Source organism: Saccoglossus kowalevskii, chromosome 7, assembly GCF_978046115.1.
Source record: "Saccoglossus kowalevskii chromosome 7, keSacKowa6.1, whole genome shotgun sequence".
Taxonomy (NCBI): Eukaryota; Metazoa; Hemichordata; class Enteropneusta; family Harrimaniidae; genus Saccoglossus; species Saccoglossus kowalevskii.
This window is the reverse complement of record NC_140647.1, coordinates 26,869,649-26,897,521: the sequence shown is the minus strand read 5'-3', so window position 1 is coordinate 26,897,521 and position 27,873 is coordinate 26,869,649. Positions and strand designations below refer to the sequence as shown.

Sequence of the window (27,873 nt, the reverse complement as noted above, 5' to 3'; positions counted from 1 at the left end):
CTTCCCATTGAGTCTGTGGCACACACACCCAGGGTAGGGGTCGACCCTGTTGATGTTCAGCCTGTGGTAGAATTTGAACTTGGGTCTACCGATCATGAGTCTGATGCGACAACCACTATACTACCAGTGACCGGTTTTGTTTTTAAGTCCAGGCCATTGCTTCCACTGGTTAGACGATGTGCATTAAACCAAATTTACAGAGTCTTGTTGACATTCATTGAAGTCTATACAAAGTAAGTATTACCAGGCCTGGCAAAGAGCCATTCAGCTTACTTGCTTGTCTGTATTAGACTTTCTGTGATTTTTTTTTTTGTTCGCCAGCGTGGTCACACTTGAACTCTAGTTAGGTATGAAAAATTTAACAAAAATCCTGTCCTGATTGTTTGCTTCCATAACAGTATACATCATCATGCAAACAAGTACCTTGTTTCGGAAGACAATATAATACGGCCAAGTTTAATACTGTAGAATACTTTATTTTCGCTTGGAATTTATTTTCGCTGAAGGGGTGATTCTGTGAAAATAAAATCCAGCGAATATACTTTTTTTCCTATATTTCACACTTCAAATGCCTATCCAAGCTACAGTTATAATTAAAACAAAATTAAACCACTGCAATATTATTTCGAATACAGTTTAGAATATACACAACTATAAATTAAGGCCGCATTTAGGTTCGCTTTAAATTCATCAAAAATCAGTGAAAATAAATTCCATATAAAATGCCCAAAAAGCCTTTTCAGCGAAAATAAAGTATTTTACAGTAATCAGAAAAGAAACTAAATTGTTTACATAATTTATTTCAAGCATAAACAGTATTTATAGTTAAACAAAAAGAAACGTGAAGATTGTTTGCTGGCTATACTTCTAGATTTTTAGTATAAATACACTGATGGGCTTTATGTTCAATATCTTGCTGTTGAACTTACCATCTGATTATAAAGCAATAAGGTCACAATTCTCATGAATATTTTCAAAAAGAAATCACCCTAAACACACAAGATCACCAGTATATTGACTGTAATGTCACAGATGGTGGGCAGGAAAAAAGCATTCAGGTAATGCAATCACAAGCAGACTGACAATAAGTACAGTGTAAATCATATATGCGGGTCTATTCCAAATCTTGTAGATTGATTGTGCTTTCAGTGAACGACGGAACAGTACTGCCAGAGTTGCTGTGAGATTCCAGAAAATCTTCACTCGCATCATCACCATGGTTACTAGGCGTCTCCTGAAGAATTGACACAGGAAGCTCACTGCTAATGCTGGAATGGTCAGAATTCGTAGAAGCAGTCAATGATATCTCTGGATGGAATGCAATTTCATGGTCTGATGGTGGGTCATCCTGCAGCAAATAAAATGTTAGAAAATCAGGCCAGAAATAAAAATTTGTTTCAGGTTCATGACGGTATATGTACATATTCATCCACAATATTTAAAGCTGTGCTTGCCGACTTTCTTGCCCACAGCCTATTTCATTACTACATACAGCAGAAGAGCTGAAAAGACGACTCAACCATTTACTATCGGTATACTTGCCTGTAGTAGTTGGGTTTGCACATAGTGTGAACCAGTGGCAGGGTCTCTTAATGTTATTGCACTTGATGTCATAACAACACCAGCAGTAGTGAATGTTGCCGTAGCGACTGGGTCATCAATCTCCCGACTGATGGTAGTGATGCAATCAGTTTCTACTGAAATAGAAAATTAAACAAGTCAAGACATGAGAAGGACCCATTCGTTTTCAATGCTAGAGTATGGTTGAATACACATGCACACAAGTCCATGTTGCATTTACAAGAGTTGAATGCAATCATATATTGAAGACTTTATTTATCGTCCAAATTTGGACAAAAGACTTGAGATCGATGCTTTTCCACGATGGCAATGTTTCAGTCTACCATCTCTCTGTTCATCACAAAATGGTTCCGTTTATAGTCTCCACTTTCCTTCAGAAGATTCGGGCAAAAATAGCCAAATTGTTTGAGTAAAAACTGAACATTGACTGAAATTTTGTCTGTTGCCTCCAAAATTAGGGCTCATTTCTCAGAAATATTGAAAAATATGTGCAGAAAAATTTAGCTGAGAAAATTTGGTGGTGAAAGGTTAATGCATGTGACATGATGTCTAACGTCATGTGTGCCATATATAAAATGACCACCAAATGGCTATTTTTAAATCTAATCTCCAAAACAAAATTACAAGCAAGACTCAAGGTATAACACAAAAGAAGTCCTGACTTTGCCAGTCTAGTAAATCAGGTAAGTCCTCATTTAGTAAGTTTCATTATGATCTCATTTTGCTTCATACATGTATAGTGTGTTTCCAGGTCACTTTAGAAATATTTATCTGTGATAATAGAAAAATTTGTAACTATTTATAAACATGTTTAGAACTTACCAACAGTTTCATCTAGATCACTATCACCAGTGTTCTGAAACATGCGTCTTCTTTTTATTGGCCTCTGTAAAATTCCCTGGATTGCACTGAAATCAGTTCTGGCTGAACCGCTATTGTTTGCTTGAAATACCCTGGTAGTGTATTCTAGTGGACTGGATGAAGGTACTGTGGTTTCCACAGCCTGCTCTTCAGTGGTGGCATTATTCACATCAACGTCTGCATTTACGACGAACTGTGTCACCACATTATTACCCACATGCTGGGACATCACTTCAGATTGTAAACTAGCAGTGGCAATCTGCCGCTCTACCTCGGCACTAGCTAAGTAAGTCTCAGAATTATGTTCAATATTTGAATTGTCAAACTGACCATCTTGTTGATACACTGCTTCAGTATTGGTTTCCGTGGCATGGGGTGTTAATTCAAAATTGGCAGCATTTCTGGTTTCCTCAATGGCCGAGATGCGTACAACTGAAAATAAAAAGACAATGGTTTAAATAAAGGATTGACAAAAACGTAATGATTACCATATTTGCTCCATTAGCAGTATACACATCCATGTAAATCACAACAGCACATCTTCATAATAAAACTTTAAATTAACAAGCCATGCATGGCACAGTCCCTGTTAGTTATCAAATTTAAGATATATAGTTTTGTTTATAGTAATATAGCTGGAATATAACCATGTCGGGAATATGATTTTTGTAACATTAAAATGATTGACATTTGTATCTGATCGTCAAACAAGTACTTGTCCATATTGAGAGAAATTGCTCTGGAACAGCATTCAAAATCAGCCATTTTGAATACATGTATATATATAACATGATGTATAACGAATATATAAAATTTGAATATAATCAGTCAAAGCATTTAAGAGATATGGCTCTAGAAGCCCAATCATTAAAACACAATGGCCGCCAGTCAGCCATTTTGAATCCAATCTGAAAAATAAAATGATGAGCATCAGGAACCCGTAATGTCTAATGTATGTACCAAGTTTGAACGAAATTCACCCATAAATGCTTGATATTTTATGATTTTTTAGCACAAAAATTACCACCATTCGGCCATTTTGAATAGGATAGTCAAACCAATATATCTGTTTATGACATGATGTATAATGAATATTTAAAATTTGAAAATATTATCAGTCAAAACAAGTCGGAGATATGGGTCTAGAAGCCCAGTGATTAAAACAAAATGGCCGCCAGACAGCCATTTTGAATCTGATCTGAAAAATAAATGATGTGCATCAGGAACCTGTAATGTCTGATATATGTACCAAGTTTGAACAAAATCCATCCATAAATGCCAGAAATGCTTGATATTTGATGATTGTTTAGCACAAAAAAAGCCACCATTTGGTCATTTTGAATTGGATCGTCAAACCAATATATCTGTCTACCTATGACATGATGTATAATGAATATTTAAAATTTGAAAATATTATCAGTCAAAACAAGTCGGAGATATGGGTCTAGAAGCCCAGTGATTAAAACAAAATGGCCGCCAGACAGCCATTTTGAATCTGATCTGAAAAATAAATGATGTGCATCAGGAACCTGTAATGTCTGATATATGTACCAAGTTTGAACAAAATCCATCCATAAATGCCAGAAATGCTTGATATTTGATGATTGTTTAGCACAAAAAAGGCCACCATTTGGTCATTTTGAATTGGATCGTCAAACCAATATATCTGTCTACCTATGACATGATGTATAATGAATATTTAAAATTTGAACATAATCAGTGAAAGCAAGTCAGAGATATGGCACAAGAACCACATTCATTAATACAAAATGGCCGCCAGTCGGCCATTTTGAATCTTATCTGAAAAACAAAATTATTTGCATCAAGGTCCCATAATGTCTAATGCATATACCAAGTTTGAACAAAATCCATCTGTAAACAGCCGAGAAAAGCTTGATTTTGATGATTTTAAGCACAAAAATGGCCGCCATTCGGCCATTTTGAATTAGATCGTAAAACAAAATGATGTGCATCAAGGTCCTATAATGTCTAATGTATATACCAAGTTTGAACAAAATCCATCAGTAAACAGCCGAGAAATGCTTGATTTTGATGATTTTTAGCACAAAAATGGTCGTTATTCGGCCATCTTGAATCAGATCGTGAAACAAATTGACGTGCATATGTATAATATCATGTATGATGTATGTGTGAAGTTTGATTGTGATTGGTCAAGGCATTTCTAAGATACAGGTCCGGATGCACGCACGGAGGTCAAAACATAAGTCCTTGTTTTCGGACTGCGTTCGAACGGGGACTAAAAATTAGTATACAATTTGTACGTTTTGTGTGTAATTAGTATACAATTTGTACGTTTTGTGTGTGCTTCTATTGAAGATGCACTTCTCATAGAGCAAATACATTTGGTAGGATTCTCACCCGTTGCACCTGTCTCAGTAGCTCCTAGATTTTCGAGAGTGGCACCAGACAAATCTTCTGGAGTAATGTAGATGAAACCAAACTGGTTGTTTTCTTCTGAAACTAATATATGAAATAAAGATTGTCATTTGACTTGGATTGTCAGGCATTTTTTTTCTAAACAATATAAGATAGTACAGTTGTGAAAGGTCAGTTTAAAAACTAGATTTTTTTCACTGCAAGTGATGACTGGTTTGCTGGTGATCTAATTACATTGTGGAAAAGCTATGTTACCCCAAGTAAATGTAGATGTTATATTGTATTTATACTGCAGTCATTAATTTATAATTTATCATGTTGTCATTTTGGAACTACCGGGAGATTGAGAAGACATATTGTATAGGTTGATACTTGATGAATGTTCTATCTTGTACATTGTACGAGTGCATGCAAAAGGAACGTATTTTTGTTCATGTCTGACACAGGATTGTGGGAATATAACCGAGAACATCTCTTTTGCCCCAAGTGTGTTTTAGGATGTGTTGACTCAGAAAGCAAGGCTACCATAGCCTCTATTCAAACCACCATTTTAGCAATATAGATTGTCAATACATCAACACCTCACTTGAACCTTTAATAAATAAAAAACACTGAAATGATATGGAATTCGGAATGGCATATGTAATTTGTCCAAGATGCAATGTGAAAGCAAGGTTTAACTAAAATTATCATTTTTAAATTGTTTTCAATCATAATCACTTGAAACCATCAAGTCTAACGACAGACCTTGGAAAACAAGATTTATGGTCTAACAAGTGTGACAAGCAGCATTTCAATTAGGGGTTGTAAGTAAATATTATCTAGCCAGTGGGCAATTTGAACACTAAACTTCTAGAATGATGGTATTGTTTGTTTTGTAAAATGTCCTTAAATATGTGCATTTCAAAGGCTGATACTTACAAGCAACTGTATTATGCAATCTACTGATGTGATTTTTCAAACTAGTTTTACTAGCATAAACTTTATCACATGAATCAATAGGGCAGTTGTACCAGACTTTTTCTTTCTCTTTTTCTTCCTCACTGGTATTGTGCTTTTTCATATGTACATACAAGCTACTGCGAGCTGAAAACCTGGTTTGACAAACAGCACATTCAAATGGTTTTTCACCAGTATGTGTAATGAGATGACCTTTCAAGTGTTCAGCTCTGGTAAAGGATTTTCCACATCCCTCTTCAGGGCATTCATATTTTTTCTCCCCTGTGTGTCTTCTTTGATGCCTTGTTAATTTCTGTAAACACACAAATGCCCAACCGCACCCCTAATGAAGAAACAAGTTAACAAAATTGCAAATAAGAGATTTCAATTTGTACTGCATGTCACTATCGTCGATAGGTCACTTCAAGGATAGCGACACATTCTGTCAACTGTTCTATCATCAAGAATTATGGGTATATTTTTTGGTAAAGTTGTTCAATTTTACCCCCCAAAAATACTTGTTGATTGTAGAACAATTTAGCTGAATATGATGCTTCCTTCATAAGTTCATAATGACGTATTATCCAGTCAGTGGTACACTACACTGTACATTGTATTAAACAAATGTCTCCAATCAGAATAAAGAACCATAACAGCAATATGAAATGTTTTGCATTTTAACAAAATGTTTTATTCAATCCAATGGCTAAATGACCAAATGGAGCTATTTATGTAACAACTTTTAACATTCGAAAATAAATAGATTGCTTTCATATTAAAGGCCCAATTCACTTGCCCCGGGCAAGTGTAAATTGGAGGTGTGGCTATGCTAATGAGTGTTGTTAATCAACTTGCATAGCCTATGACGCATCCTGTTTCAGCGGTCCAACATCATGTGACTTTGACCGACAGTAGTTAATTATTCAACATTAGTAGCGCGTCCCTTTCCCGGTTCGTGTTTTTGACTTTTATCCGCCAAAATCTCAGCTCGTACACTATTTATTGTCATAAATACTACGCAGTCACTGCTGTGATATTCATAGTCACATACATACACTTTGGCATGACATAATCGCCCTGTAAGTTCGAGAAAACACATTTTTACCGGAGCTTGGCTGGAGCTGTGACAAGCAAGGAAATAATCCCTATTGTTCAGGGGCGTAATTATAGTATACCTGGGCCTTTAACACCTGATTAGTCAATTTCATGACAAGCACTGTAAATCTCTAGATTTATCAAATATTTTTTATCATTTTTGGTAAATAAAGGTAACAAGAATATGTTCTTTTTGTGACAATAATTTTAATGGCATTTTGTAGGAATATTTTTCACTTTCTTTTTAAAAATTTTTCACAAGACTACTCAAGTTTTAACAAAATAATGGATTGTAAACATACCTCATACGGGCAAACATAAGGTCTTTCTCCAGTATGAGATCGCAGATGAAGTTTAAGTCGACATGGTTTGTCAAACTTTTTATCACATCCTTCAAAATTACAAGGATAAATTTGTTCTTCTCTCTGATGACTACGGACATGTGATCCCAAGGCACTGGATGTGGAAAATGCTTTACTACACCCAGGATGAGAGCAACTGAGGGTAGAAAAAGACAACAAAATAACTTCCCAATCTCATCAGAACAGATGATTGTCAGTAACCACTAATATTTAGTATCTACAATTCTAACTAATTATGAAACAAATCGAAATAAAATGCGCCTCTTATGATCTTTATACCAAGCAAGTCCGGCCCTTGGGCAACGGCTGAGAAACAGTAACACCACATCTACTAAGAGGGCTTAAATACTAAAATGGCTGCCACCAAATGAAGCAAATGAGAAAGCAAAATAATGCATGAATGAATGCATGAATACAACATGTACCAATATTGAACACTAGTTTGAACCGGAAATGGGTACATTTATAAATTGCCCACCATGATTTATAAAGCGAAATTGAAACTTACAGGAATTTCTTACTGTCAAAATGCTTTCTTTTGTGCGTTTCTAATTTCCGTCTTGTTGCAAAGGTTTCACCACAGCCAGGTACATCACAGGAGTGTAGAGAAGAGAGCCTGGTATGAATCTTCATATGGCTTTTTAAGTTGTACACAGTTGTGTAATACTTTCCACAATGTGCATATGGACACTGAATGAAAAAACAAAATCACCAAATCATAATTTCAAGGTTTGATTATTTCTATTTGTGATGAGACAATTTATTCTTAGAGTACTAGTGATATATTTGGTTAGTCAAAAGACAGTAACTTACCTTGAATGGTTTAGCTCCAGTGTGTTTGGCATAATGTCTTTTTAACTTGTAAGATGTAGTGAAAGCCCATTCACAACTTTCATAATCACACTGAAAAAAAGAACATACATATACATCAACTAATGATGACATTTCTGGTGCATTTTATACAATAATAATGTTTACGATTTATTCACCTTGAAAGGCCTGGCTTCCCCGGTGTGAGACGAAACATGCAGTTTAAGTTTTGCTTTTGAAGCAAGTTTCTTTCCACAACCACCCTCTGGACAGGCGTACACCTTCCCGGGACTAGCATCATCCTCCTCGTCATCGGTCATTTCCTGCAATAGTAAACATATTTAATAACTACTTGGAACTATGTATGAAAGGAATAAAACAATAGTGGTTACCCTTCTTGGAAATAGTTTCTCAAGGCCTCCTAACTAGAACCTTTACACTCCAGCTTCAATGTAATTGTACATGTCCCTCAACAAAACTACAGAAGAGGATATACAATTAAAATGAGGGAGGGGAACTGGAGGGAAAAGATTATAGTTACGGGTGAGGAGGACCTAAGAAGCTCCTAACAATTTCTCGGTTCAATACATTGACATTGCGGAAACGTCCTAACAAAGCTACTGTATGGTTCATGGAAACTAAGTTTCAATGTTTTTTATTGAGCAATACTGGTAACTAATCATGTGCTCACCTCGGTATCTGGTAATTCATTTTCTTCATTATCATTCACCTGATTCTCATGTGCAATTGGGTCACCTGCTGAAAAAAAAATGCAAGTTGCTCTTGACTTTGTGTTGGCCAGAATACTAATCACCAATGTGTTTATGTATATGTTTATGTGTGTATATATATATATACACACACACACACACACACATATATATAGCATTTCTGGGCTAAGAGAACAAATTAGTTAGAACTGCAAGTTTGTCATCAATATACAGTTTTCACGACTTTCACTTAACTAATTGTGCCAATTGCCAAGCATCGATATTCTAACATGCATTGATATTCTAATAATACTGAAAAACATCCCACTGTAGTTGGAAAATTATTAATTTTGAAAAATTAATTCAGTGTATAAACAAATTAAGTGTATAAATTGAGAAACTCTGGGGGAGGAGAGGGTCACAGGTTTTCCAGTTTGAGCTTTCTATAGTTCCTGACAAACCTTATCTTTTTTTGAATTTTCCGCAAAGTAGTCCACAACTTGATTTAGGGGTTTAATATGAATTGTGATCCTTACAAAATCAGTTCTTTTAAAGGGCACACTGTCAACATGCCCCAAAACGGCTTCCACTTTGTAAAAAAACATGATAACCGTTTTTAGAATTTGAACTGGTTACACCTCTCAACCAGTTTTTGTGCACAATTTGGGAAATGAGGGAAGTTTCATCTTCTTACCAGGAGACTTGACACTTTCACTAATAATAGCAGTGGACTGAGTTAATGATGCAGCATCATTCACAATAATGAGACCATCATTTCCAGCGGACAGAATACGGCTAGTATTTCCATCCGACTGACTGTCCACCACTGATGTTGTTACTGTGGAGATTGGCAGAGTGCGCCCACCTATTGTAAATATGCCGGATTGGCCAAGAAGTCTAGAATCAGCAGAGTTGATAGTTACTATTTTCTGCATTGTGCCTGATTCTTTGGATGTGTTTGTAACTATGTAAATTGGCCCAGTGTGTGTTGGAGCACTTGCTTCAGACAAGTCTCCATCTCCAGCCTGGTGGGCAACTGCTTCTAAAGTTTCAGCCAGGTCTTGTTCAGCAAAATGCTCACTACCTGCAGCGTTCATGATATCGGCAAATGTAGTGCATACACTATCACCCAAACTTGATGATATGCCACTATGTTTTGGTCCAACGGATTCTTCAAACTCCATTCCTTCTTCCGGCATACTTTCCAATTCATGTGGGGTCATCAGCGTGTTACTTTTATCTTTTCCCAAATTGCCTTCAATAAATGTACATGTATTTATATCAAAATCTTTGTCTAGTTTAGGATTTCCACCAACCTGACTGGGGGTTTGGTTGTCTCTGTTCAAGTCATCTAAGATGTTTATTGCATCTTCCCGCACTTGTAGCCTGAGACTGAGAGCCGAAGATTTCTTACTTCCGGGTTCAAGTGACCCCGGTGATAGATGACCCATTTTCACTCCGCCATCTTGCACATCGCAGCTTTTGTCGAGACTTACAGAGCGTTCTCTGTCGGCTGGCCATAAATGAGTTTCCTGTTCAACAAAATTTGACGAAACTACGTTTTCCACCGTTCTTTCGCGATTATTGTTTTCATTTGTGTTCGTTTCGGTGGTGGGCTGCCAGTTAGCCGAGACGGGGTTAGTACCGCCATCTTGAATGACGAGAATTATTCTACCTACGTCTTCTTCGCGTTGGCCGGCTTCAAATTGTTCTTTTGTGACAACGTTCACATTATTCTGGAAGTTCTCAGGTTTTTGGGCTTCAGACAGGTCGTCTTCATGGGCGCCGCCATTTTGAGTTTGCCCTTGCCAGTTATGGCCGGGATTCCCGTCCATTTTCGTCGCAGGATATATTCGGGGGTTCCTCTGCGACGGAGAAAGGGCAAAAGGCAATGCCGATCCCTCATAGGCTCGATTGTACCACTTGACTGACATGTGACGGTTATTGATCACGTGTTAGTCAGATGATTATTTTTGTTAGTTTGAGGGCGTATTTTTTTGTGTAGCATTGTACTACCTGCACAGATTCTTCACAGATTAGTCATTAGAGGGACTGTGGTAGTAGTAATATACCAAAAAGAACAATAACTTGTGAAAATGTAAAAACAATATATTTTCTCAGATGACCAATGGGTTACAGCAAAGGATTAATTCAAATTCTCTCATTAATGAGAAAATGTCCACGAAAAAAATGTTCGTCTGATCAATCATAAACTAAAAATTGAAACAGGGAGGTACACCAAACCAAGAACCGAACTAGGAAAAAGAATCTGCGAACTGTGTTCAAATAACAAAGTAGAAGATGAGTACCATTTCATTTCATTTTACGAAAAAGCACTATTTGAAGAGACTACTAAACACATTATAAACTTCACGAATATGAGTGACTACAATTTTTTTTTTAAATTAATGGGTGATACAAACCTGAGTGTACAAATACCAGTTGCCCAATTTATCAAAAATAATATTATTAATAATATTGTTCTATCTTTCATTGATTTACTGTTTATTGCTTTTTTTTTTATTATTATTTCATCTATTTTTTTTTTTCAATATTATTACCTACACATATCAATTGTTTTTTTGAATCGTAGTTTGTTGATTTTTTTTAAAACCATTGTTGTGCTTTAGACAGTAATTCTTGTAAAATTTGTATGTTTTATATATGTGTTTTAGCAGTTAGTGTAACCATTTTAATTCCTTCTGAGGAATTTTAAGTGTTTCAATAAACCTACACACGAATTAATGCTTTGGGCTGAGTTGTTGCACGGTTACAAAAACCGTGTAGTATCCGTAGTTGGTGCCAAGTTTGAGATATGAGTATTTAAAATCAAATAAATGACGCAACTGCATTCTGGGTAGCTTCGTGTTGATTGAGGTAAAGCCTGAACATTTACCTCTCAATACTGAGTGATTAATATAATTAATTAACTGTCTTCAGTAACTTATACTTAAATAATTTAATATAATTAATTAACTGTAAATATTTTTACGCGACAATTAAATAACGATTTCTTTAAAATATAGTTCTAGATTCGCCTACCTTTGTTTAATGATTTAATATTGTTAACTTGAATATTGTATTCATGTCCATGCAATTGGGTTCAAATATGAGAACCATACTAAAATGGGTTTATAGAGATTTACAGAGAGTCATGACCATTTCTGGTGATTTATTGGTTATGCAACGGCGTGAAAGACTTGATGGTAACCGCCTCGAGAACATCTTGAATATCATTGTCATAGCGGCGTCCTATGTAGTGCACCAGATGTTACCTGGAACTATGAAGCCTAAATACTGTGGTCGATGCGCCGCGCATGTGCGACATTTGTGGCGACAATCATTGATTTTCCAGCAATCCAATGCGCTTTTCTGATGGAAATTACAAGTACGAGTACCTGGGCGTGACTCGCACTAGTTACCGCCGGTGACTCCTTTGATACTCTCAAATCACCTAAAAAATACCTAATTAAGCTTGGTTAAAACTCGTCGATCTGAGCAACAGCCAACGTTGCCATCATTGTTTAGTATACAAGACCCATATCTCGCACATGCGTGGCGCGACGACCACCCCTTTTAACACGTTAACGTCTACCAATCGAAAAACTGATAGCCGTATGCCGCGTTTGATGAGGCAGTGTCAAACGCTTCACTAAAGTCTCAGACAACTAACAATTAGCTGAAATCTAGAAACAGAACATCAGTTGAGCTACCATTTTATCGGAATTGTCTGCCCAAGCTTTCATACATTCCAAGATGTTGGAGACACACGAATGTCCTTATACAAATCCATGCTGCTTTTAGACATAATATCAATACACTGCACGTGTTCTAGAACAGCATTGCTAGTGAAATACTTTTACTAACAATACTGGCGTATGATATAGGAAGTGCATCATCAACAAGATTTTTTTTTGCCCCATCTAGTCGTCTTGTTTTCTGTCATCTGGTACAGTAGCATCATCCAGCAACTAAGACATTAAAACTATGACATGTGTTAATTACTATTAATACTCATGTTTAAAGATTCAGACGTCTAACTTCATGTTGGTGTTGGATATAGTGTGAATAAATTGAATTTCCATTTTATGAATTCATGATTTTTTCTTATATGCCAAACTTCGTAACGAAAACGATATAACAGAATTGAATATTACATTAACATACTTTTTATTCCATATATCAAGTTTATGAAACGGTAACATTAGTTATTGGAATTTGAACGCTCATATCTAAAGATTAGCCATCAACTCTGCGCGTCAAATAAAAAGTTAAATGTGTTTAAAAGTTAAATCTACAGAGGTTGTTTTTCCGCAGGACTACTGATTTTCCTCTTTCGTGAGCTGGTGAAAACCACTGAATGGAATCTTTTTAAACTTTGTATGCACTTTGTGTCCAATGTAAACGATGCAAAAATGATTTGTTTTTCAGAAACTGCTTGATCAACTGGTTTAAATTTGGGTTGACCCATGAATGTGCGACATCACGTCAGCTCTCTCAAATCAATCATTGGTCATACGGTTTGACATTTACGTTAGGAAGTGCTTTATTTTACATACTTCCGGGGACTCGATCTGTAATTAACATCTGTATACCAAATATCATGAATACAAGCAAATTTCTCAAAAAACAAAACAAAAACATCTAGCATTTTTAACCAATTGCTCTATTTTGCAGCATACATGTACTAATTGAAGTCATGGTCTTGAGAACATATTCACAATTTGGTCAAATTGCAGAACTTCGAGGGAGCCAACAAGAATTGAGCATTCAAGTTTTTAAAGTTCAGTACGCATGCACACTGCATTCATAGCATTCAATTGAAAAAGTCTTGGTCTCAATTTGCCAGCAAAAAAAGTACACATTTTTTAGTACTCTCTAAATGGCTTCAAATTATGGGCCTGCTACAAAATATACATTTATAGTTTGAGGCAATAGGTTTCAAGTCAGATAAAATCCCTTCTGCATATATAAATACTTCTACCCGTGGTCTTGACATTTTTGTTATCTGGTAGAACTTTATATTGCAGATGATTCATCATATTATATGCAGGCTTTATCAAATACTAAAACCACACACCAACACATTACAATTGTGCAAAAATTATGTAGAGAACAACTATTAGGTTAAGTGGGGTGAGGTAGCAATAACCCCCCCCCCCCCGACCCATTTTTCAGATCAGCAAAGTAGTAGGGTGGTTGTTCTGAGCGGAGCTTATGATTCAAGGAATGCAATGAGTGACCTATCATAAACATAGTTGAACTCTGGTGACCTTGCCCTTTGTTATATAATATAATTCCCTTTATCACAGTTTGTTTCAATATAAATATGCATTGTCATAATTAATTTTGAATACAAACAAGTTTTGGGGTTGAACCAACAGTGGGGAATCAGTCTACCGAATGTCCTTAAAAGATGTAAATATCTTACAAAAACATTGGTGCCTTATTTGTTTAATTATTTTAAGGGACATAATTTCCAGTTTTATTCAAAGTAATTCAGATATTTTAGTATAAAAATAAATGCCTCATCGCAAAAAAAAAGTTCTGCATTTAGACGTGAATAGATTCATAAAACATGCAAGATAACAAAAAATCTTAGCTGGCTTTTGTCCAAGTATTTTGTACAGGTGTCTGTCAAAAATTAATGATTCACTGAGTCAAATATGAACTGCCTCATTGTGTGACTACTGTATTATATGAAAAGTAAAAAAAAACACCCTTTATGAATAGCTATCATGTTGCAAGCTCTGCTTTGTATGTAAATCAACTTAAATAGTTAGTTGGTGTCCAGTGGAGGGAGAAGTCAACAGTACTGCTGCCTCCTGAGAATCTACATCTTCAAACACTGCAATCTTTGAAGTGCGTTTTTAAACTAGTATTATGAAAACTCTATCATTCTGTTCTAATACCTGAAACATATTCCTGCGAGTGTTCATTTGTCGAATGAACTGTTTGTCAAATACAGAATACATATATTTTAGAACAATTTTCTTTTTAAAATGTGCATGAAATGTTTTGCTTTTTATGTATTGTTTTTGATTTGATAACTTTGAACTAAACATATTTTCTATTAGCTTCAGATCTTGATCAAAGTTTGGCACCCAGTTCATAGCAGTGCTTATATTGATTTTCTGACATCTTGTTGTCTGTAAAGATTTTACTGATAGGTTTGCAAATGTGTATCAGACTGTGCAATCTCTCCACGAGTTGGTTTTGAAACCCAGTATGGGATTCTGGGATACATTACCAAGGATATTATTACAAGATAAATCATTTGCTTCATTGAACACATTCAACAATGCATATTTCCACTGAGATCAGTGACCTTTGATGTGTATCACCAGTGATCAGTCAAGTAGAAACAGTCAAAATATTTTATCAGATTTTCTCAATTTTTGCATGATATTTTCATACAGGACATTTGTTGTTCAGACTCAGGGAAGACTTTATACTGATGAATAAGGTGACCAAGTTTGATAAAGTTTGGAATAGAATTAGTAAAGTTATGCACACAATAACAATTATTAACGACAACGACGGACAAAATTTTCCCCTTAATATACCTTTCCCTTCCATCTTTGATGGTACGGGCAAGGTAATAAAAAGCCTTTACTCTGTGTGCCATGCAGCGAGTAAGCAAGCATTTTTGTTCCACTTGCCATTCTATCCAGCCATAAATCTTGCGGGGACTAAGATGTTTATGAGTATAGAATATTCTAACCAAGACCAGATAGTACTGAAACCTGTTGATATGTACACTTCACAGCTAGAAGTCTTCTAAGATTCTTTTCACTCATTCCACAAGCTACATAGGATTCATGAGCTTACAGCAAGTCTCAAATACTGGGGCAGCCAATTTGCAAACTCACTGGCGAATTGGTCAACTGCTTGGGTTTTGACTAAAAAGTTGTCTTTCAAATCTAGCCCCCCCCCCCAAGTTAGCAAATTGGCTGCCCTGATACTTAATTGTGTACATACAAGTAGTATACATGTACCACCTTTGCACTAATTTGTAGTCTGTTACATTCCATGAATGAATGCATGCATTTAGTAATATAGCTACTACAGTAGTACCGGTACCAGTAGGCAGTGAAGTTGAAGCAAAAAAAAACAAGACAATTAATACTGAGCCACTTGATAGATTTATTTTACATGATGTTCATAACAAATGTCCCAGCAAAATGGTATTCTTAAAACTTTTGGAAAGCCTTTTTCTTCATGCTCCCTGGGGCCTTAGAGACTTTGAGCACATTAAAACGCACAGTTTTACTAAGTGGTCTGCATTCTCCAATGGTCACAACATCACCAACAGTCAAATCTCTGCAAGTAAACATAAGGTAAATAAATAAAATTGTGCAACAGAGGCATCCTTATATATTGCAACCATGTGTTTATGCTGCTACTTACGAAATTGGATGAAAAAAGGGAATTCATCAAGGAATATTAATTCTCTGGCATAAAATGTACAAGATGTTTTTTTCATGAATTCTCTCTGGAACCCCAACGAATTGTTTTGTTGTGAAAATTTTGTATTTTTTCCCCTCGACTTGTAAGGAAAAACAGGTTTCCTGAATTGTCTTAAGTTTCAAGCCAGGCTGCCCCTATATAGTGACATATGTGAACAAAGTTGATTGCATCGTCCTCAATTCAGCTGGGAAAATAAATGCAACTGTATCAGCAATTGCCAAAAGGCAGTTCTCAGCAGTGCCAATGAGAGGCATAAGAAGACCATCGTGAAAACATCATTTACAGTGCATATATGTTATCTGAGACAAAAGTCAGAATATGTTTTATACAGAAATGCCCCAACTACTTGCAGGATACTATACATTACATCAAATATTTTACAGGAGTATGTTCCTAAATCTATAAGTTTAGCCTATTGGAACTAATTCATATCAAAACATAGCTAATACATAGCCTTACACCAAAGACTAACATTTGTGCAACATAAAAAAACCCAACAAATTGTATATGTGGAATGATATACTTACCTAAAACATGGAGAAAGATGAACTGAAATATTTTTGTGTCTCTTCTCAAATCTGTTGTATTTTTTGATATAATGAAGATAATCCCGACGAACCACTATTGTTCTTTGCATCTTCATTTTGGTGACGACACCATTAAGAATCCTTCCACGAATATGAACATTACCAGTGAATGGACATTTCTTATCAATGTAAGTGCCTTGACTGGCCTGAAAGACGAGATAGAAGTTTAGGGATTTGCATTTACATGTAGTCAAACAATACTTAACGCATTAAATTTATCGAACTGTATCAGCAATTGCCAAAAGGCAGTTTCAGCATAAGTAATTTAAGAAGACCATCGTGATAAACATCATGTACAGTTAAAATAGAGGCCATATGTAGTTTAGTCGATATTGGCAATTAATTTTGCTTTACTCACCTCGCGAGGAGTTTTAAATCCTAAACCAATGTTTCTCACAAGCCGTAAATTTTTCTTCTTACCAGAACCAAGAACTCTCTTTTTGTTTTGAAATACCGTGGGCTGTTTCTGGAAGGCCCTCTCAGTCTGTAATAAAACATCAAAATGGGTAGCAAATGAAGGGTGAAAAAGCAAGACTGATTTCAAAGTTCCACTTTTTTTGAATGTACAATTTTCTATGCTTAATGTAAATTTACCAGCAATTCAATGAATCTATATTTTACCGTTTTTAAAATGCATCTCAAATGTCAATTTGGTCACTTTAGTTGTAAAGAACTGCTTTCTCTGTACATTCGGCATAGTCAATTTTACATTCAGTGTTGTGTCTCAAGATTTATGAAGTGGAATATTCATGTATGGAATTACCTTTAAAATTTTAAAACCAACACTGATTTAGTTTGTGTATGAAATAAAATCAACGAGGACAACTAGCTTCAAATTATTAATGTACACATTATGTTTCACCAGTGTAACACCAACACACAAGTACAAATAACATGACAAAATAAAGACAATTTTAACCAGCTTCCAATACATTTATGATTTTAGGACTGTTAAAGCATGTACAAGTAGTATCAACTTCTGAGGTGGCAACAAATAATGCACTAGCTGAAAACAGAAACGTGGCAAATACAGTTGAGCTTTGGAAGCTGTAATTACTGACCCTCATTTTCAATATTATGAAGAAAGTGCATCTGCTATAATGGTAAGATAATACAAGTGATTCCCTTAACACATTGCAGGGAATTTTGTATTCCATTTGATCTATGAAATAAAATTTATTTGACTCAAATATATAATAAGTGGTAATAAATAATTTTCTCAAACATTTCTGCACGCAAGACGGATGTGACATTTCTGAAGACAGAACAAAAATTAGATACGAGCATTTGCAGTTCTGTCAGTCATTGACAGAAATAAGAACTGCATTGAATGAAATGCAGACAATATGGACACTGAATTGATTGTGATATGCATTATTTTCTTTGAAGGTGATTTTCTGATAACCTTATTATGTACCCAGCAGAATATTTGCAACTTGTTTTTTTTTGTATTATACCATACAACACAAAATGAAAATATGAATGGGAATATTGATTCATAACTTTGTACCTCACACTAAAACATGTTTTTACTGGTACATTGTTTGTGGAGACTTCAATGATACTTATGTGGAATGTATTTTTTAATTTTTAGTTGAGTCCTTTCACCCTTCACCTCAGATAAATGATTATGTACGCGTGCTTAAAATCCAAAGACCCCTGTCCTGGATTTAGAATACCTGCTCAGCAGCAAAATCTTTTTGTTGTTGTTTTTGTCGTGGTAGTTGCCCCTGTATAGTGTTGAAAACATCGTCTTGTTAATACCAGTAACTGTCATTTCAAACAGTTTGATCATAGTGCCAAGGGCGAGAGAAAGTTCAACAGTTTTGCAGGTCGGCAAGAGTTCCTAAATCTATCCTTGCCCCTCCTCCATTTCAATTATATATATCAACTCAAAGTAAGTTATTTATTTATTTGGAGGGGCATATTGAAACACATTGAGGCTGGAGCGCAAGGATTAGGATTCAGGGTGGGGAGCTATAAGGGACTCTTTCCTTCAGGTAGAGGCATTGCAATGTAAAAAATTAGAATACTAGTACACCTTTTGGAATCATAACCAATAGTGGAATAGACTTCCCTCCCGGGCAGCATTTCATTGTCAATAAACAAGTGCATTATGAATTTATTTATAATCATTAGAAGTTATTGGCAATGAAAACGCATAGACGACTATTTTAGGACTCCTCTACCGTAGCATTCATTATGGATGGATTTTCCACATGCATAACACGAGCCACGATCTCAAGAATCGGCTGCAGTCAATGGGATGGAGTATCACGCGTGTTTTGATGTTTGACTTAAACACAGGAATTAGGAATTCGTTAGTAAAATTGGTTGTTGGAAATATTAGACGCTTGTCACTCTTAGAGACTACAACAACCATTCTTAATGATACATCTATTCATTATAACATTGCCATTAAATAAAGAATGTCGTGGTAATAATGTCCATGTGACAATCGTACCTGATCCGCCATCTTGGGCTTCTTGTTGGAAAAGGATGGAACATGGGTCGGCTACGGGGTTTCATAAGCTTAAATTATTGGTAAATCTCGCAAAATCTCGTCGGACAAGCTGCTCTCCCGCAAGACCGTGACAGTTAAATACATTGTGTTTGAACAGATGACAATAAATTGGTAAATTTAATATTTTTTGTAGTTATAGCATTGTAAGGCAACCAATAAAATCCTAAATTCTTCGCATAAGAATTTTTAACGCAATTTTTTTTGTTTATATAATTTCAATGATCACGTGACACAGCGCGCAAGTAGTAATTGTAGTATATGGATTCGTACTACTAATAATATTTGTAATTTTAGGATTAAAACATTAAAAAAATCATAATATATTGGTTATTATCCATTACAAAATATATAATATAAAAATAACGATTATGCATCATTTCTTTAACTTACCGATAATGCTCGAACATACAGGCTCAAACTAAAAGTACTATGATCCGAAAATCCAAAATGGCGTTTCATCACACTGCTTGTTTTGTCTTCACTGTTATGATAGTTTGCAATGCCATTCTGTACCCCTCTATATTCAGTAACATGTACAAACAGTGGTTTGGGGGAGGCGAAAGTAGTGGGACTGGCACTGAAAGGGATGATACACAAAGTAAGTTGATTAATTATTATTATATTTTTGACATTTGTCAGATGGTCCGATATTTAGATGACCTTCAATTTTTTGGCATACAATAAATATTCTGTTTGTTATGCAGCGTAGCTAGTTTAATTTTACAGAAACAAACCTTAAATTAACATAACTACAGACTGCAGAAAAATAAAATAGTTTAGAAAGATAAATTATTTTTATTTATTTATTTATTTATTTATTTATTTATTTATTTATTTATTTATTTATTTATTTATTCATTTATTTATTTGTTTGTTTAGTTTGTTTGTTTATTTGGTAATTAATTATTACCAACACATATAATACTGTAGAATACTTTATTTTCGCTATTTTCGCGCAAGGAATGATTCAGTGAAAATAAAAACCAGCAAATATACTTCTTTTTCTGTTTCACATTCAACTCATCAAAAAAAATAAGTGAAAATAAGTTCCATATAAAATACCCAAAAAGCCGTTTCAGCGAAAATTAAATCCAGCTAAAATAAAGTATTTCACATATACTTACTCTATAGTATAGGCTCTATGCATTGATGTAGACCATTGTACAATACAGTATTACTAACTGTCCTAACAGGAGAAGGTCGAGAGGTCCCCCTAAGAGGAAGGTTGTTAAGCATAACATATGATATGCATAACATATTACTATTACATGCAAAATTAACAAAAGAGAATTTAAAAACAAGCTATTCTGGAATTGCATTTCAAACAACTTCCTGGTATGTCAAAAATACACGAATCAGGAAATGAAATAGTGAACATAGATGGAATACAGTTGAAAACATTTTGAACATTTAACTTTGTCGCTTGGCTGATGATTATCTTGTAGTAGAGCATCCTGGAATATGGAGATTAAAAGGCTGGCAGTATAAAATACTAATAACAGAGCGGAAAAGGAATAATAGGTCAAAATAAAAGTTCTGACCTCGCCTCATAATACTGAAGATGGGAAGGGGGTTTTCAGTCTGGTGTCAAAGGTTTTACCTTTTCATTTGTAACAATTTGCACGTAAGATCTGTCTGATGATATAATTTGATTCTAAGTTACTGTAGTCTAGAGTCTAAGCAATGTCACTCAAACTCAAACAATGAGGGTATTTATTTGCTATATATAAACATTTGTGTAAATTTCAATCGTACAACTATCATACGCCAATCATATGCGAATCGAACTTTACGCTGTCTTCACACACGTTAGTATTCAAACATGTACATACATGACAAAAGTCAAAAGTGATTGCAAAGCTCCTTGGATCCTTGTTATGCTGCCATTTATGCTTTGATAAAATTACACATCTTTGAGTCTTTATCAATAGTCAGTAATTTGTTTGTTTAATAATATTAAACAAACTTTAATAATATAAACATTAAAATATGCTACGCTCATTACTTTCTTTGCAGTGTATCCACCACACATGAGGCATCATGGTCCAAGAAGTCCTCCAAATCGAGGTAAAAATAGCATTGTACATGTACTTGTATGCTTTCCAGTACAGCAGTTGCGATCCTGTTAAATCTAAGTCATAGTAGTTTTTTTTACATTGTAATTTTCATTCTTTATTGGGTATTTGTATTGTTATGATCACATACAATTATTGTGTTGATTAGCAAGTATTTGTATATTAATTGGATTGACAACTACTGTGTTCTCACCAGGTAATTGTGCAGGTATGTCGGTAATTTGCATAATGCTGCTATATAAAATGCATATCTGTATCAATGTTTTAAATCATAGCAAAACTGCCTGGAGAGAAAGCCGTTGTAGTTCATGAAAGCTACCATTCTCTATAAAGTGAGTTTGTAAGTTTTTTTTTGATTTTATATTTCTCATCTTTTTTATGCGATTTGTCACTTCACTTCAGGACCAATGGGAGGTGATCGAGTAGCAGCTCAAATGGCACCACAGGCTCAAAAAGAAGGGGCTGGAAAATCACGAGGCATGATGAGCTCTGTACTGCCAGTCTATGCTGTCGGTATCATTGTTTATTTTGCATACATTATGTATCGGGTGAGTTAAGATTATTGTCGCACCCTGCAGCATGCTTCAAGTGTGCTCAGAATGCAAGCACACTTTAAACATGCAAACAGTGGGCAAACATACTTATAATATATGTCTTCTGTTATTATGCACTGCAACCATATCTGTTTGGCCTGCCACTTGAATGGTTTTCAGGCAACTAATGCCTAGGGCTTAGCAACATTGCCTTGAATGCTCCAGCTGACACTCTTGGTGACTTTCAAATACAATATTTCTTTGAAATTGATAATCAGAATACTAAAGTTCATTGTTAATTGCGTGTAGTGAATTTGACTTTGATTATTGTAGTCTCTTGATATATACTTCTGCTTCACCCATGTATGCACCTTGATTTTCTTGCAGTTTTAGATTTTATTATAGGTACTACATTGCTTGCATGTTCTTCATATCACAATATACGTGTAATGGGCTCTTCAACCTTTTGCTTTGAATTTTGCAGATATTCTTCAAAGATCAAGGTCAGAAAGATCCAATCACTGGTCAACCTATCCGCGGTGCTCCTTGTATTAATACTACTCCCACTGATAATTATGCTGCAGCGATGGACTCGCGCAGTAGACGAGTCTATGAAGAAGAACTTCAGAGAACGTTACAAAAAGAATTGAAGCCAGACAAGTACAGGGAAAGAGCTGACAAAAATTTACCTCAATATGTGGAAGAAGAAGGTAATGATAAGACAGTGGTGTTTTCAGCATGCAGGGCTCAGCATTACTAAGGACTTGAGACCTGTAATGTAGTAACAGGGGTAAAACACATTTAAAATTGATTTGTGATTCAGAGTGGTGAACACTGATACTGAGTCAAATAAACAAAATTTAAAACATTTTGAAATTTAGTGTGTATTTGATAGTCATACAGTTCTGGTGGAAGCAAGATGTGAATTGCATGTTAATTTGCATATGTTACAGAGTGGTTGCATCTGGGTCTCCAGAGGGAATCATTTATTGAGACCTAGTTTTGTTGAGCGAACGTCAGGGATTATGGTACAGGATGACAACTTACCTGGGCCCTGGACGAAATGTCAAATATGTCACTATCTTGAGAGGCTATTTATCTCAGTCAGCCTCTCACTAGTGATTTTAAGTGCCAATTTCCATAAGTATGCGTTGTGTGTCATGATTTTCTACGGTTCACATCACATGACCAATGGCAACTACTCAACCTTTAGTTTTCACAGTTCTTTTAATGTGACATAAGCCTTGTGTAGGGTGACTTTGTCCATGCAATTGTGTTTAAAATAATATTTTGTTAAGATTTGGTCATCTTTATGTAGTTAACGTATATTTAAACAAAAATATGTTCAAAATCACAGCTATTGCCACTTAAAGGGTGGTGTAGTGTTAGTGGTTTAGTAGTTACCAGTATCTAATTATTTCTTGATTGAAATGGTGAATTTTGCACACCGTTTTTCACTCACCAAGCTTACTTACAAGTTTACTTACTTCCCAAGCTGCCATCTCTGATGGTTTTCTTGACTAATTTCTTGGGTGTGTTTCATAATGTGGAAGTTTATGATGATAATAATATATTCCGTAATATTATGATTTAGAAAACTGTATAAGCGATCTCCTGTTGAGGTAGCAACCAAGAAAGATCTCATAATGAGTTGATCTTTAATTTATTCATTATACCTATGATAATGTACATATTTTCAAAAAGATAATTTTGGTATTTTGATGGCTAAGCGGATTATGCCTCTGAAAATCTATTGTATAGGTTATTGCAGTGTGTTAATACATGACATGTAGGTCACTGATGTTACAACAATGGTGATTTCATAAGGCAATAATCTAATAAATCAGTTTTTTTATGTTTATTTCCAGGTGATGACATTGTGACACTCCAGAAGCGTCTTGAAGAAACAGAGAAGGCTATGGAGAAAATGATGGAATACATGAATAAAATGGGTGTAGCCATGAGTCAAGTCACTGAGCAGATGGCAACTAATGAATCCCCCAAAGCGTCAGTCAGGCCAAAACGCAGACGCCCACAGAAAGTTGATGACCCTTATTATGATGATCATGATATGGACAGGGACTACGTTGATGAATACTACGATGATGAGGAGGACGAATACGAAGAAGAGGTGGTTGTGAAAAGAGTGCCCAAGAAGACTACTCATGCTAGGAAAAGAAATGTCCCTGTAAAGTACAAAGCGGATGTTCCTAGATCTAGAAGATCAAGAGGTCCCCCTAAGAGGAAGGTTGTTTATGTTGAAGAAGTAGAAGATGATAGTGATGTTGATGAGGACATTTATGCAAATGATATGGAGGATGAAAATGAAGAAATAGTAGATGAAAAAAAAATTTGTAAAGAAGAGAAGCTGGTTGTTGACAACGATCAAGGTGCTCATGATGATTTGAATGATAATTACAATGATACACTTATACCTGAGAATGGTATAGAAGATGATGACATGTGTAAGAAAGTTAGGAAAAGAAAAGTGAAAGAAGAAGAAGATTAAGAGTGTTTTTTTTAGTTTTGAGTACAGTTTAGCTAACCAAAGGCATCAAGTTAATCAGCAATTGTCTCACTGAGTACTGTGTTAACTGATACATTAGATGCTTTAAAAGTTATGGCTCATTTGAATAGATACAACTGATTAGAGTTAATTAGTGTAATTACATATTAACAAAATGTCTATTGCTGTGTGTCATTCTCTTTCTCAAGCTCACCATAAGTATCTAGATTTAACCCTATCCTGCCAGCTCAATGTACTTTTACATTGACTTCACTTGACCAGATAAGGGTTAAATGTATGTGTTAAGTTACTCTAAACAAGCAAAAAAAATTGTAATTTCAAGTTTTTTTTATCAGAGCAGATTGAATCTCACATGTAGGCTTGGCATAACCTAGTATTGTAATATACTAAGTCAAACTTTAAAAATTTGTGTTTTTGAGAGAGAAGGGTTGACATTCCAACCTCTCTCACATTTGATACGGACAATTGACAATTTCAGGAAAAATCTGTTTTGGCCTTGGAACCATGGTATTGGCGATATTTAAATTTTTTTTTTTTGATTCTAAGTGAGCAAGATAAAATGTATATTCATAAAAATCAGGTATATATTTGAGTAAAGGCAGCCATTGCATACGTTTTAGAGATGACTGATTCTTCAATAATTAACATTCGTGTACATGTATAGTAATGTGATATTGTCTTATTTTGTTGTATAGCTGCCACATCTAAATGACTGCTTTAAATCATGAAAACTGAACTCTTCACATCTAGGATTTGGCATAAAAGCACTGTGCAATTGTAATAGACTGTAAAACATTTGGAGATGGCTACGGTACGTACCATTTGAGTGTGTTTGTTTCAATGCTAAAATTAACTCAATGTTGGTAAATCACATTTGTATCCAAGATAAATTAATAAACATACAGAGTAGCTAAATTGAGAAAAAAAGAATTGTTTTACAGTGTCACTTTGCTTTGTGGAGAGAAACTTGTTTGGAACATTTATGTTTATTACATGTACAGGTAAAAAGAGTTCTATTTATTCCTCTCAGGATCAGCTACTAATTTTCTAGTAAATAACAATGCTAAGAGGCTATTGAGCTTTTTTCTCAACAGCTGTCCAATCGTAGGCGCATCAGACCAGCATTTCTGATCTCCATGATGATTCCGATGGTGAATAATTGAGAAGTTGATAACTTTTGTAAATCAGCTATTTAAGTCTGTTGAATCGTATTAGTTATAATTCAGTAGTGTTCTGTTTATGGTAACTCACTCATAGAATAACAGGTAATCTTGTTAGATGGTTTGTTTTTATATAAAAATATAACCCCTGAATTTTAATGTGCAAAGTCAATTTTTGTCATCAATTGTTAAAACCAAATTATCCAGTCTGTTGACCTCAAAAATAGTAGTACATGTTTAATTTTATAAATTGCACCGAGTTTGTGTTTTTATTAAACCGCAATAATACTGATTTTAGCTTTTAATCAAGCATATTTATGAAATTATAATCTTAATGTATCAAGTGATAGAATATAAATTGTACAGAATTTGTGCTTTTATTGAACTGCTGCAATAATGTTAACTTTAGGTTTTAATCAAGCTTATTCATGAAATTGTACATCACTGATTCTTCCTTTGTTGTTAATATTAGCAGTCTACTGATTCAATTAATTACGAGTGATCTCACTGTACAAAGTATATCTCTGGCACACATACCTTCTGTTGTCGCAATGTTTAATCTTGTGTTTCTGTTTAAAGTCTATTTATACTTATTTATTTTTTTGTTTAAATCACCGTCCCTCAACACCGGTGTTGATGGACGGTGTTTAAATGCACTTCATTTCACAAAATGTTTTACACTGAATTGTGTATTTACCATAGCAGATATGGTGTTTTGCATATCTTTCACTTACATCTACACTCGGCAAGCAGAACATGTAATGTCTTTTACATACCAAGCATTATTTCAAAGCTTTAACTACTTTATATTTATTCTAAGTTATTATCTTTGCTTTATGATGCAGAGGTTAGAGATGATAATTTATCTATTTTACAGTTATACAACCGTCTTGTTTAATACATTTTGACACGTTTATTTAATTTATTATTTATTTCTGTATTGCGAGTTTTAACCACTTTTTTTTTTTTGTATAAATGTCATAACACCTGATGATACTGTATTGAGAGTTCTTGCAATTAACTGCATGTATTTGAAAGCTATTAAAGTGATTAGCAATGATCCCAAGAATACTGCGCGTCTCATTCCTTAATGCAGAGTTTATCAGTAGTAAAGTGTTAAAAAGAGTTTAATCAAATACTATGAGGCTGGTGAATTACTACATAGGGTGAGATTTCTATGTTCAATTTTCCATTTTAAGCAATATGTTTGTATCAGCCTAGGTGATTACTGCTATATCTTCATCATGCACAATGATAAAATCTACACAGGTTAGTGTTTTTAGTCCGTTTGAACAGTCCAAAAATGGGGCATGCATCTTGGATTACATTCAAACTTCATACATAATATTCAAATGCACATAAATTTGTTTCACGATTTCATTAAAGATGGCTGAATGACGGCCATTTTTGTACTGAAATCAAGCATTTCTAGCACTGGATCTCGGCTGCTGGTACATACATTGGAAATTATGCACGTCATTTTGTTTTTCAGATCAGATTCAAAATGGCCGACTGGTGGCCATTTTGTTTTAGTCAATGTGGTCCTAGTGCTATATCGTTCAAATTTTGTATATTCATTATACATCCTGTCATAGATATTCAGATGTATTCATAATGGAAGACTAGTGGCCATTTTGTTTTAATTATTGCTGTTTCAATATGGACAAGTCTGATCAGATATAAGATAACCTAATGTCAACCATTTTAATGTTAACAAAAATCAGTCAAGCATCAGCTTCTGGGTCCATATCTGACATGTTTGTGTTCCAACTATTACTATAAACCAAACAAAAAATCTTAAATTTGAACAGGGACTGTGCCATGCATGGCTTGTTAAAAAAACTCAGTGGGTCTTAAATATGGTATCTGATAAATTGAGTTTTTAACATGTATAGGGAAATGAGAAGGTAATAACTATTTTTCCCCCGTTCACTCAAAGATTCATTGTGAAATCGAACGTAAAAATAGTACAAACAAATTGGTACCTCGGTAGTGACTAAGGGATTTGATAAATGCAGATGTCTTTTCACATTTAATAATGTGCTATACACATCATTTGATGAGCAATTTAATGAAGCAAGGGGATTTCCTTTCTGACGTTTGTAAGTTATGAAATATCTGGGCATGTTCAACACAATATACCTAGGAATTACAAAATGTTTGAAGTACACTTGCAATTGAACAGATGTTAATAGTTTCTTATAAGAGATATAAAGCTACATGACAGGACTGCACAAGAGGT

The 27,873-nt window shown here is 34.9% G+C and overlaps 3 protein-coding genes and 2 non-coding genes across 5 annotated transcripts; 1 reads left to right on the top strand and 4 right to left on the bottom strand.

Moving 5' to 3' along the window:
- Nucleotides 1-780: 780 nt before the first annotated feature.
- Nucleotides 781-10,629, bottom strand: LOC100366838 (uncharacterized). Its single transcript, XM_002740472.4, has 11 exons — nucleotides 9,450-10,629; nucleotides 8,737-8,804; nucleotides 8,225-8,368; nucleotides 8,049-8,138; nucleotides 7,744-7,925; nucleotides 7,176-7,371; nucleotides 5,761-6,121; nucleotides 4,822-4,923; nucleotides 2,404-2,874; nucleotides 1,543-1,697; nucleotides 781-1,348 (listed from the first exon to the last, which is right to left on the bottom strand). Exons 1-11 carry the CDS (start codon nucleotides 10,588-10,590, stop codon nucleotides 1,115-1,117), a joined length of 3,144 nt encoding a protein of 1,047 aa, XP_002740518.1. The 5' UTR covers nucleotides 10,591-10,629; the 3' UTR covers nucleotides 781-1,114.
- A 5,252-nt stretch (nucleotides 10,630-15,881) lies between these two features.
- Nucleotides 15,882-19,381, bottom strand: LOC100375802 (small ribosomal subunit protein uS17-like). The gene is made up of 4 exons (XM_002731371.3): nucleotides 19,277-19,381; nucleotides 17,171-17,296; nucleotides 16,753-16,958; nucleotides 15,882-16,078 (listed from the first exon to the last, which is right to left on the bottom strand). Exons 1-4 carry the CDS (start codon nucleotides 19,286-19,288, stop codon nucleotides 15,949-15,951), a joined length of 474 nt encoding a protein of 157 aa, XP_002731417.1. The 5' UTR covers nucleotides 19,289-19,381; the 3' UTR covers nucleotides 15,882-15,948.
- On the bottom strand, nucleotides 16,424-16,509 carry LOC144360248 (small nucleolar RNA SNORD35). Its single transcript, XR_013422173.1, has one exon. It is a non-coding gene; the product is annotated as a small nucleolar RNA SNORD35 (small nucleolar RNA).
- LOC144360254 (small nucleolar RNA SNORD35) lies at nucleotides 17,032-17,110 on the bottom strand. The gene has a single exon (XR_013422174.1). It is a non-coding gene; the product is annotated as a small nucleolar RNA SNORD35 (small nucleolar RNA).
- A 390-nt stretch (nucleotides 19,382-19,771) lies between the features above and the next one.
- LOC102800680 (uncharacterized) lies at nucleotides 19,772-26,700 on the top strand. The gene is made up of 5 exons (XM_006812267.3): nucleotides 19,772-19,934; nucleotides 21,353-21,403; nucleotides 21,814-21,959; nucleotides 22,429-22,654; nucleotides 23,813-26,700. The coding sequence occupies exons 1-5, from the start codon at nucleotides 19,784-19,786 to the stop codon at nucleotides 24,451-24,453; spliced, it is 1,215 nt and encodes a 404-aa protein (XP_006812330.1). The 5' UTR covers nucleotides 19,772-19,783; the 3' UTR covers nucleotides 24,454-26,700.
- Nucleotides 26,701-27,873: the final 1,173 nt, after the last annotated feature.

Bases quoted from the DNA above. Each gene is read 5' to 3' on its own strand.
- LOC102800680 (XM_006812267.3), top strand. From the start codon at position 19,784: ATGGCGTTTCATCACACTGCTTGTTTTGTCTTCACTGTTATGATAGTT. The intron at 19,935-21,352 runs GTAAGTTGATTA...CTTTCTTTGCAG, and splicing joins TGAAAGGGATGATACACAAA to TGTATCCACCACACATGAGG. The intron at 22,655-23,812 runs GTAATGATAAGA...GTTTATTTCCAG, and splicing joins TCAATATGTGGAAGAAGAAG to GTGATGACATTGTGACACTC.
- LOC100375802 (XM_002731371.3), bottom strand. The intron at 16,959-17,170 runs GTGAGTAAAGCA...CTCGTCTTTCAG, and splicing joins GATTTAAAACTCCTCGCGAG to GCCAGTCAAGGCACTTACAT. The intron at 16,079-16,752 runs GTAAGTATATCA...GTTTACTTGCAG, and splicing joins CATCTTTCTCCATGTTTTAG to AGATTTGACTGTTGGTGATG.
- LOC100366838 (XM_002740472.4), bottom strand. From the start codon at position 10,590: ATGGACGGGAATCCCGGCCATAACTGGCAAGGGCAAACTCAAAATGGC. The intron at 8,139-8,224 runs GTGAATAAATCG...TCTTTTTTTCAG, and splicing joins GGGAAGCCAGGCCTTTCAAG to TGTGATTATGAAAGTTGTGA. The intron at 7,372-7,743 runs GTAAGTTTCAAT...TTCTACCCTCAG, and splicing joins TTTGACAGTAAGAAATTCCT to TTGCTCTCATCCTGGGTGTA.